This window comes from Astyanax mexicanus, chromosome 19, assembly GCF_023375975.1.
Source record: "Astyanax mexicanus isolate ESR-SI-001 chromosome 19, AstMex3_surface, whole genome shotgun sequence".
NCBI classification, from domain to species: Eukaryota; Metazoa; Chordata; class Actinopteri; order Characiformes; family Acestrorhamphidae; genus Astyanax; species Astyanax mexicanus.
The window spans coordinates 26,518,694-26,530,790 of NC_064426.1; the positions used below are offsets into that span (position 1 = coordinate 26,518,694).

Consider the following 12,097-nt stretch of genomic DNA (forward strand, 5'->3'; position numbering starts at 1 on the left):
ATCAAACCGCACTAAGGGTACAAACAAACCAGAGTCTGTTTAAACCGGACCTCATAGTGCTGGTGTGAAAACACCCTAAAAAAAGCAAAGCAACCAAAACAAAGGGACAATCTGAATGCCAGAATAACTTGACATAAATAATGATCAGTATGCAATGGGAGTAGTTGGCAATACTTCGCAAAACTGTATATTAAAACAGAGGACAAACAGAAGACTGTAATCAGTACTTGAAAGAGGAAAACTGTTCAGGCTTGTTTAATGTGGATGGTGTGACTGGAATTGTATGAGTTTGTCTAGATGCCTCTTAACCTGTTTATGTCGACAAAGAACCATGAATTAATAGTTTTTCTTGCTAATGAGCACTCATAGAAAATAGTGTAAATTTATAGTTATTTCATATAGTAAATTTATTTCAGGAACAGATTAAAACAGTCTACATGCACCTGCATGAACTGCTGGTGAATATGTGTCTATGGATCAATAGATAGACTGATAGATGGATGAATAGACGGATGGATGGATGGACAGATAGATGGAACTGTACCTGTTTTGTTGGGGTTTTCTGCCACCCAGGCGATGGTGATGCCTCCTATCTCTGAATCACTGAACCGCAGCAGGAACGTGCCGTTAGGTTTGGACATCAGCATGTCCTGAGCTTGCTGCTTATTCACAAAGCCCAGAATGGCCCTGAAACACAAAGCAAACGTCATATATAACAAATATATAACATTCAGTGGCAGACACTAGCAATATACAGCTCTGGAAAAAATTAAGAGACAGTTTCTTTGATTTATAGGTATATGTTTGAGCAAAACGTACATTGTTATTTTATTCTATAAACTACGGACAAAATTTATTCCACATTCCAAATATAAATTACATATCGTCATTTAGAGCATTTATTTGCAGAAAATGAGAAATGGCTGAAATGACAAAAACGATGCAGAGCTTTCAGACTTTCAGATTTCAGCGTTCAGAAATCAACATCTGGTGGAAAAACCCTGTTTTAATCACTGTTTTCATGCATCTTGGCATGTTCTCCTCCACCAGTCTTACACACTGCTTTTGGATAACTTTATGCCACTACTGAAGCAAAAATTCAAGTAGTTCAGCTTGGTTTGATGGCTTGTGATCATCCATCTTCCTCTTGATTATATTCCAGAGGTTTTTAATTTTGTATAAATCAAAGAAATTCGTCATTTTTTAAGTGGTCTAGGAAAATATATTAAAAACTATTTATTAATAATTAGTGCCATAAACTTGGTGCCATTTTCATATATTGAAATAAAAAAGCTATTTGCAGGTTTCATCAATTAATTCTTATTATTATGCACTCAAATAACAATGGTGTCATCATTATGATCTTTATTCTCTTTAAAGGCTTCTTGCTTTATTAGAGTGCAGATTGCTCCCGTGTGTATCTCAGCCTTGTCGAGAGAGACTGCAGTTCAGGAAGGCTGGGTTAGAGAGCAAGTTGCTCAATGAGGAGTTAATGTAAACGGACTGAACTCTGTCTGCCATCTCTTGTGTAACCCCCAAACCAATCATTATTCCTCCCTAAACAGAATTTACTATTCTCGGGAACTCGTATTCGCAAAAGTTCAACGTGCTCACAATAAGGCAAATAAGGAAATCACCTTTAGCTTACTTTATATGCCTTTTAATTCCAGTCTACATTCATCCTTTGAATTATTCATTCATTCCCTGTCAGACAGCCAGTCTCTCAAACCCGACCTTTCGTCAATCATCTACAGCCACAGCACAGCACACAACAGCTCAGACTGCAGAACTTAATGCTAAGATAAGCAGATTTCACCAAGTCACATTCTGCACACAGAAAAACACTGATTCTTTCAATTTACAGGAATTTAATTTTCTATATTAACATATCGTCAACTTCTGTCTTTAAATTTACAGATTTTTTTTACCTTTTTATTACTATTATGACAAAAAACATCTGTATGCAAAACAACAGAAATATTCTTTAAATATACATGATTTTTATTGGTTTACTTTATTTATTGGTTCTACTGGTCCATTCTATAAATAATGTTTAAAAATCCAAATTGTATTGGATTCCAATATCTATTGATTCTGTTATTTTGCAATATTAAGTACAATTTTCATGTGCGCTATCTGTACTCAATTTCTATTGGTTCATTTTTTAAGAAACAATAAAAAAGAACATTTCTTTTATTTTTTTATTTTTTTATCAAAAGAGTTTAAGAAGTCAAATTATGTTGGTCCATTCATTAGTAATTATTAAACAGGCCCTATTCTGTTGATTCTTTCATTATCAAACACTAAAGTAAGAATTATTCATTGCTTTTTTTTTTTATAAAATGTGGAAATTTCTATCGGTTAATTTAATACCTAACATTTAAAGAGACACATTTCAATTGGTTAATTTAATACGAAACAATAAAATATGCAAAGAGGCAAATTTCTATTGGTTAATTCAATAAAAAACATTAAATCTATTGTTTAATTTATTATGAAATGTTAAAAGAGGCACATTTCTATTGGTTCATTCAATACGGAACATTAAAATTTCTATTGGTCAATTCCTAATAAAATGTCAAAAAAGGCCATTTTTATGTTTCTTTTTTGGAATTAAAAAAGAGCAATTTCTATTGGTTCATTAATAAAAGGTTAAAATAGGCAAATTTCTATTGGTTTAATCATTATTGGACGTTAAAAGAGGCAAATTTCTATTGGTTCATTCATTATAAAATGTTAACAGACACATTTCTATTGGTCGATTCATTTTGCAACACTCAAGGATTAATGCATAATGAAATAATGCATAAGGCAATTTCTTTTGGTGCATGCACTATGAAACATGGAATATTACAAGTTCTTTTGCTTCATTAATTAATTTCATTTCAATTAATTTTTAATACACTTTTTTGTTGGTCCATTCATTACACAAAACTAAATTAAGCAATATTTCTTGATTAATTCATTATAAAATGCTAAACAGGTACATTACTATTGGCCTATTTATTATTAAACATTATCAAGGCCAATTCCTACTGGCTCATTCGATGCGAAATGTTAAAAAGGAAAATGTCCAGTCTTACCCATCGTTCCAGTGAGGCTTCAGATGTTTTTTAGTGAGCTCCATGACGCCGTCAAACCACTGCCAGAACGTGAAGTTCCTGCCCGGCAGACTTTCCTGAGGACAAACACATTTATGCACTTATGAAGGCTTTATTAATGCTTAATAACTTCCACTGCTCTTTGAACATGAACCCCGTGAGCACGTGCAGTAGCCTGCCGTGTGATCACCTATTTAGCTCCAGAGAGGATGAGGGAAATTATGAATATTTTGATGTTATGGAGATTTTTAGCTGAAGTATATGAGCACAGAGTCCCTCAGAAAGTTTCATTACCTTTATACGTGAAGTGTAGCCATAATATCACTGATCTACTGTAACATAAAAGTCAATAGAAATATCCCACAAAAGAATGTTGTGAGGATGTAAGTGCAACAGATACACATCATATTGTACAGAATAACATTAGTATAATCTTTAAAACAATAAAAAAATCACATTGTAATAGTAACATTTTATCTTGAAAGCAATCAATTTTGTATTAATTTTGCTGTGATTTACTGGTTATTTTGGGTATATTTATTATTATTCACACTTAATTTGCATGCACTAAATATTCTGCGCTTTATTACTATGGTAGATTTTATGTTACACTATATTAGTTTTTTTTTTACATTATTTAATTTGTTACATTAATCTACTTTTATATAAAATCACAGTCTTGATACACTGTAAAATTGGATGGGGAGCCGAATGGTCCAGCGGTCTAAAAACGCTGCCACTATGAGCAGGAGGTCGCCGGTTCGAACCCCCGCTCATGCAGCTTTGCTATCAAGCTGCAGGCGCTCAGAGGGGTGGGTAGATGGCGCTCTCTCCCCACATCCTAGGGTGATGTCCACAGCACAGGGCGTCTGTGAGCTGATGTGTCAGAACCGAGTCGCTGCGCTTTCCTCCGAGCGCGCTGGCTGCTCGATAATGCTGCATCAGCAGCAGTTCGAAAATAAGCGGTGGCTAACTTCACATATATCAGAGGAAGCATGTGTTAGTCTTCACCTTCCTGGTGTGTTGGGGCATTACTAGTGAGTGGGTTGGGTAATTGGCTGTGTAAATTGGGGAGAAAATGGGAAAAATTAGAAATAAAATTATATAAAAATAAAAAATAAAATTGGATATTTACAAACATTATTTAAACATTACACAATCTATTTGCATATGATAACCCCACGCTACCTTAGGTAAACTTAGATTATATATTGTGATTAACTGCCCGGCCTCTATATTGTAGGCTATATGCATCATTTTTGTGAGAAGCTGATTCTACAGCATTATTTTTAATCACATTTTCTATAAGTATTTTACATTTATATTTTGCCTAAATTAAATACAAAAAGAACAATAAATTCAAATCTGCTTTATTTACCTGAATTCAAAGAAGCATTACTGTGCATTTGTATTTGATACAATAAAACATCAATAAAATTAAATAACAATCTAGATATCATTGCATATTCTGTAGAAATGACTTGGTCTCAAATGATTTTAGTAAAATAACATAATTAAAAGTTTAAATTTAAAATATTTTTTTATTTCTTAAATTTCAAATTTTTACATTTTAAAATGTCAAACTTTTATATTTAAACAAAAAAACAACTGTTTCAGCAGTGTATTCTTATTCTTATCACATAAATACACCAGATTATTGTAATATTATTTTAGGGCCATATCGCCCACTCCTAACTCACACACACATACAGTCAAACTACATGAAAAGAAATATATAGTGAAGTTTTTTTGAGGCTTATGAAACACAGGCATGAGGGCATGCCCCTCTTTCTGATGTTCACTCGCTTTTAATCAGTGATCTAGGGGAGAAGTCACAGAGCAGGAGGGAGGACATTAAGCTTCTCTTTCTCTCTCTTTTTCTCTCTCAATCTATCTCTCTCTCATATGGGAACACAGTGTCCACACCAGTATACTTGAAAAACACAGAAAAACACACATAAACATTAATAGCTTCTATAATAAAAAAACATGTATTAATTCTCAAAATAAATTGTGTCTGTGTGTGTGTTTTGGCGTAATGTGCAATAAACCAATCAGTGTGTCACTTGCCATTTTCTTTAAGAGCCAGGTACGCACTGACTTGCTATTGGATTGCTATTTCAGGGGCGCAGCTACCTGGACGTGTCCGACGCTTCTCAGCAGAGGAAAGTGCTAAGTGTTATCATATTTAGTATTCTGTTTCCTGTGCACTATGGGTTTGTGCACTGCTGCGTGTCCATGTGTGCATAACAAATGGGGGTTTACGCATGTTAGAGATGCATCTGTGTTGACAATTCACTGCCAAAATAGCAATGAATATCTGGCGGTTGACATCTTTCTAGATTGTTTTTTTTAGTCAGTGGCGCATCTGTGTTTTCCGTTATCAAGATACCAATAAGCACTATTTAAACGACACAGGCAGAAGACATAAAAATAGACTGTTTGCAGGGTGTAAGATTGCAATGAGCATTGCAACACATCTTGCACTTTGTGTTGCATTTCTTCTGTTGTATATCTGAAATCCATTTTAGGATTTTGGGTCGTCTAGACCACAACACAAAATTGTGCTCTACAGGGGCCTGGTGTCCTCTTATGAGGCCATTATACTGTTTCCTAGTGTTTAAAGAGTTAAACACGTTTAACACATTACAGTTACGATTTTGCTTAGAAATTTATTGAACAGTAAATTATACAGTAATTGTTTGTTTGTTTTTTTATTTTATTGTGTTTTTTTGTTGAAGCAACACTTTAAATGAGCCATATTGCTCAAAGGGGCGAAATTATTGTTTCTACATTTGTTTTGCACTGTGCTCAGGTACAAAATCAATGTTTTGCACACTGTTCATAACTGCGACTTGATTGTTTTCTATCGAAATATAAAACTAAAGTTCTCATAAAAGATAATATAACTTTTTTTTTTACAGTAATTAGCCCAAATAGCAAAGAGAAAACAAAAAATGCATGCCATGCAAGAGCTTTATTCTATTCTATTCTATTCTATTCTATGCACCAAAACTATTTGGTATTGCTCAAACATAATATTAAATGCAACACACTGTTTTTTCAGCGGGTATTTTGGACCTTGACTTTAAAATGTGTCAATACGAAAAAAATCTTACCCAGAGCCTCGCATAAATTACATAAGTCATAAGTCTACATACATAAGTCTCGCATAAATTGCATAAGTCTCTGTCCTGAGCAGTGCATGTTCGGTGTACCGAATCAGCATGAGGCCATTTCAAAGGCAAGCACCGCCTAAGGTCTGCATATCTAAACCTGCACCATCAAAGCTCCCTCACTCGGTAATCATAAACCGATTTAACGGCTGCTAGACCGTCGGTCTGCCACAAAATATATTTACCAATGCTAATATTAAGAGTTTCAAATGAGTGAGTAGAAGTTTAACATTAAGTTGTTTCAGAAGCGGCCAGCAGGGAATTGCACTGTTGTTGTGAAACGGGATCCAGGTCGCAGTAAGGGGTCATGCTCTGGAACGGCCACTGTTGCAGTTGTCTTTTTGGACTGGAGCTGACCCCGCACTGCTAAAGCTTAAACTGAGAAAACATGTTTCTACTGGCTTTCGTAGCTTCATTCAGGTAGATGTACAACCAGTTCACACAACAGATAACTAATGTTATAGTAAAATCCGAATCAGCTCAGCTTCACAAGCTTGAGAAAGATAGAAAAGTACTGCATGTTCACTAGATCTAAAAGTAGCTGGACTGAATTGCATCACCACAGCAGGATCTTCTAGCGATTTCTGGCAAACAGTAACAGAATGCAGAACAGTTAGGGTGTGTATGTATCCTTAAGGCATGGTGCTATTAGGCAAGCATGCCAGGACCAGCTCAGACCCTTGAGATTTTTTGCTATTTTTGGAAAGGTCAGGACCGTGTTTTTTCTCCAATAACTGGCAAAATTAGCACATTTGAACCAATAATATTAGTCCAAAATTAGCTCATTAGCTGTAACCATTTCAATATGTCTGAATATGTACCAAATATATACCAGCAGCCATACAGGCCCATGCAATAACACTGCCTCCACCATGTTTGACAGATGTAAGATCCACACAATTTCACCCATTGCTGGCATACTTTGAACACTTGGCACCACACCAAATCCTTTAGTCTACATTGTATTTTCATTTTTTAGCTTTTTCAATATGTCTGACTGTGTTTACAGTTAAAGCTGCACCTAACATTTCTTTTCTTATTGGTAAATGTAATGGTTATTTTCAATTAGAATTATAACATTAAAGTTATACACTATATAACATTATAACTATTCATATAACCAATAATTTTATGTCATATTATTCTAAAGGGGATTCATATGTGTGTTCCTTATAATAATGATAATAATAATAATAATAATAATAAAACACATGTTGTATTTTTCACACTTATAATCCTTTAATTTTCCCAAAAATTGTCAGTGCGCCTGAATTTTACCAGGAGTTTCAGTATAGTTCTCCAGTACCAAAACTGGAGCATTAATAGCATTAGCCGCTAGTCGTTCAGAGGTCAGTATTACCGGCCTATAGCCTGCTGCTAACCCCAGCTAGCACTGCTGGAGCAGTATTAGCATTAGCCACTAACCGTGCTAAGTGCTAACTCTTCTTTCGCAGTTTAAAGGTGAGTATATCGGCCTGTAGCCTGCGCGTCTACCGTGCTAAATCAAGCTATGTAGGGCGAACACAAAGGGGTTCCTCGTTGTAGCCCTGTCGGCTAGCGCTAACGGTTAGCTGCTAATGCTAATGCTGCTGCACCCAGCCTTAGTGGAAATCTGGAAATCTAAGCTTACTGTAAATTAACAGAAGCACTTTACTCACCCAAATAAACAGTTTTCAGGAGAAAATTTTGCATAGATTAACATCCAGCACTCGCTTTCAAGAATTTCCCCCCGGGGATCAATAAAGTATCTATCTATCTATCTATCTATCTATCTATCTTGATTTTAAAATACATTTTTACAAGAATTACACATTCATACATTTATACAAGAGTTAATTTTGTTTACTTAACTTAGCTTAGATTTACAGTTCTCACCTGTAAATGCACCTGGCTTTTAAAGGGAAATGCAAATGACATGCTGATTGGTTTATTTCACATTACGCCCAAAACACACCTATGATTGATTAAGAGACTAAGAGAATTAATACATGGCTTTTGTTTGGTTTAAACCACGCAAGAAGTACTTTTCCCGTCATTACGATACCAAAGACACACTGACATGGACCCAAGGCTTTTGACAGTGTTTTTGACAACATCTACTTATACTCTTATGCACAATTCACAGTATTTCTCACATAATATTATTTCTCAGTATTTCTCAGTCAGTAGAGGAATGAGCTAACTATGCATGAGCTTAAGCTTTTGTGATACAGTTCCTGGATCCTTGTAAGGGGTTATAAACCACATTTTGATGGTCTGGCAGCCGCCTCATTTACAGTAAATGCGTTTTAGAAATGAAAAGCATTTGGGAACAAATGATCCAGCATGTCTTAATCTACTGAATCTACAGACAAATATTTCTGATTCTGTGACTCATAGCCTTTATTGTGCTTCTTCCAGACGACCACTCGAGATCACTTTGAGTACTTACATTTCACCAACAGCATATAATCAGCACAGTGAATGTGTGAATGAAAGTGCAGAAAGTCAGCAGAGGCTTTGGAAACTGTTTTTTTCGAGTGACAGCGACAATATCATGCAACCTTACTGAAACCTGTTCAGCTGTAGGTGCTGCTTGTCACTCAAAGCTCATGTGATGTGGCCTCTTACCCTGTTGAACTGGGACCAGGTCATGGTCATACTGCGGTAATCCTCCGGGTTGCAGCTGGAGCTGCTGAAAGCTTTCTGGGCGAGGAACACCAGGTTCTCCTCAGAGAGGCCTCTGTTGGACTGCACCTCCGCCCTGTACTTCATGTTGAGAGCATCACACAACTGTGGCCACAGCACCTTGTCCGGCACTATGAAAGGTACCCGGCCCTAAAAAAGAAAGACAAATATGATTCATTTTTGTCTTCACTCTTAAAATGGTTCATACAGCTCTAAAGGCCACTTAAAAATAATTAGTTTCCTTGATTTTGCCAAATTGAAAACCTCTGGAATATAATCAAGAGTAAGATGGATGATCACAACCATTAAATCAAGCTGAACTGCTTGAATTTCTGCACTAGGAGTGGCATAAAGTTATCCAAAAGCAGTGTGTAAGACTGGTGGAGGAGAACATGGCAAGATGCATGAAAACTGTGATTAAAAACCAGGATTATTCCACCAAAAACTGATTTCTGAACTCCTAAAACTTGAATATGAATATGAACATGTTTTCTTTGCATTATTTATGGTCTATAAGCCATATCTCATTTTTTTGGAATTTGGAAGAAATGTTGTCCGTAGTTTATAGCATAAAACAACATTGTTCATTTTACTCAAACATATACCTATAAATAGCAAAATCAGAGAAAATGATTCAGAAACTAAAGTGGTCTCTTATTTTTTTTAATTATACGGAAGGTTCTTAAACCATTAAAAAGGTAAACCATCTTGCAAATTAATCATCTTCAGGAAGATTGTGGCCCGGGCCAAACATGATTGGATCATTTTAAAGACCTTTCTTCTATTTCTTTAGTTCTAGAAATGTTTCCAAGGTTTTTTTTTACATTAGCATTTTCTACTGAAACCATGTTGGACGCTAAATTCCTCAGAAAGCAGCATAACAGCTAAAATACAACACAAATCAAAAGCACATTTGGTCTTTACGGAAGAGTGGCAAATGTGCTTCGATTTTTGGGAAAATATAAAGATTTTAAGCACGCCAAATAGTCCAAAAAATACGGTATGTCATTGTATTTTTATAAAAACAAAAATAAGAAGAACCAATCAATCACAACACTGTTTGTGTTGCATACAAACAAATTTGACCCCTGACTCATTTGAAAACAAGCCTAAAATCAAGCCCAGAATGTACAGAATACAGGGTGCGAAAACACCAATTTGGGAAAAATGTGAAACACACCCTAACAATCTGTTCATCCACAATGCTAAAACAGCTCTAAAACATGGGGTCCAAGCAGTGCTAACAACTCACAATGTTTGACACCAAATTCCCCAAGAAACAGCGTAATGGCTAAAACAGACCTAAATACAACACAAAACGAAAGAACATTTGGTCTTTATATAACAGTGACAAATTTGCTTTTGATTTTGGAAAAATTTTAAGATTTTAAGAGCGCCAAATAGTCCAAAAAATACGGTATGTCACTGCATTTCTATAAAAACAAAAATCAATCTGCATACAAATAAATCTGACCCCTGACTCATTTGTGCTGGTTCCAGAATCCAGGGTGTGGACAAACAAATTTGGGAAAAATGTGAAACGCCCTCCTTAAAAATCTGTTCATCCACAATGCTATAACGGCTCTAAAACATGGGGTACGAGGTGGCTAACACCTCACAATGTTTGACGACAAATTCCTCAAGAAGCAGCACAACAGCTAAAACAGATCTAAATACAACACAAAACAAAAGAACATTTTGTCTTTGTGGAAAAGCTGCAAAAAAATAAAGAAATCTATTGCTGAAAGAAAGACACAAGAAGGGCTGTTTGCAGTTTGCCACAAACCATATGGCAAGGAGACACAGCACACAAGCTGTGGTGAACATGAGACCAACGCACCATCCCCAATGTAAAACATGGTGGGGGCAGCATCATGCTGTGGGGATGCTTTTCTTTAGCATTGGCAGGAAAACTGGTCAGAGTTGATGGGAAGATGCATGTTAAGAGAAATATAAATGATAGAATCCTTTTCAGTCAGGAGTGACCCTGAAAAAGTTAACATCATGATTTCAACCTTGTCAAAACTGCAAATATGTTTCTTAGAAATGTCCAAAATGCCTAATATCCTTGGATAAGAGACGGAAATGCGGAGTTGTGCCTTGAAACATATTCATGCTTGTGTAGCTGGCATTTTCAAGCATTCAAAAACGGTTCTTCTAAAGCATTACTGCATAAAAAAACATTATTAACTAACTTTAGCATTAGACACGGTGTCAACAGGTTCAGGTTTATCAGGACTATTTTTTCTAATGCTCTTCTAATCTTTTTATGAGTAACTTCAATCAGCTTCACAAGCAAATACTTTTCTTTCTTTTTTTTTAAGTACAGTATTTGAATCCTGACCATGACTCATTATCAGAATGATCTATTGATGCGCAAAAGCAGAGCACATCCTGTGTCTGCAGAAAGGGACAATCCAAAAGAGTGAATCACATCGTTACAGTTTCAAGCTTCAAGGCTGGAAAAGAAAGAGCACGCACACTTCCCGTCAGGCAGCTTTTAAATATATACATATCATTTTGGATGTTCCTGATCATGAATAAAATCTAGTTAACTTTATAGTATATTACAGGTACTGTAATGCATGTGGACTTCAATCTAGTCATCTAAGTTGTATTTCCTCTGCCTCAAACTGAGTAAAAAGACCAGATAGTAGAAGACTGCAGTTAAGGTTAAGGCAAGCACAACATTTTAAGTACTATATTTTTCGGACTATAAGGTGCACTGGATGGTGCACTATCAATAAAACTCTATTTTCTGGCCTATTTTTATACATAAGGCTCACCAGATTGTCAGACAGTCGTCATGTTTCCCTTCTAATGAGGAAGATAGAGAAGCACCTAAGTAAACAAAACTGTAATTCTTATAAAAACATTGTGCTGAATGTTAATCTACACAGATTTCTGGGTGAGTATTGTGCTTCCGCTTAGATTTCCAATTATTTGTCTAAGGGTGAATTTTCAGTAAAGATTCTTCAGCACTAAGGCTGGGTGCAGCAGCACTAGCATTAGTTGCTAACTGCAGCGCTAGCAGGATGTAAATATCACCATATAGCACTGAACTGAGGAACCCTGAGTGCTCCGATAACCCAGGGCGCAATCAGCTAGTTCATCCCACGTAGCTTGTTTTAATATGGTAAACACACTGCTGCT

The 12,097-nt window shown here is 35.8% G+C and overlaps 1 protein-coding gene across 2 annotated transcripts in view; it reads right to left on the reverse strand.

Annotated features, from left to right (window-relative positions):
• The window catches only part of stat5a (signal transducer and activator of transcription 5a), a 168,688-nt gene that overhangs the window by 16,609 nt on the left and 139,982 nt on the right, over positions 1 to 12,097 (reverse strand). For both annotated transcript variants that reach the window (XM_049467908.1, XM_049467907.1), the window contains 3 exons: positions 8,888 to 9,094; positions 3,084 to 3,178; positions 545 to 687 (listed from right to left, as the gene is read on the reverse strand). In XM_049467908.1, the coding sequence (XP_049323865.1) occupies positions 545 to 687; positions 3,084 to 3,178; positions 8,888 to 9,094 (445 nt within the window). The remainder of the gene's footprint in view (positions 1 to 544; positions 688 to 3,083; positions 3,179 to 8,887; positions 9,095 to 12,097) is intronic.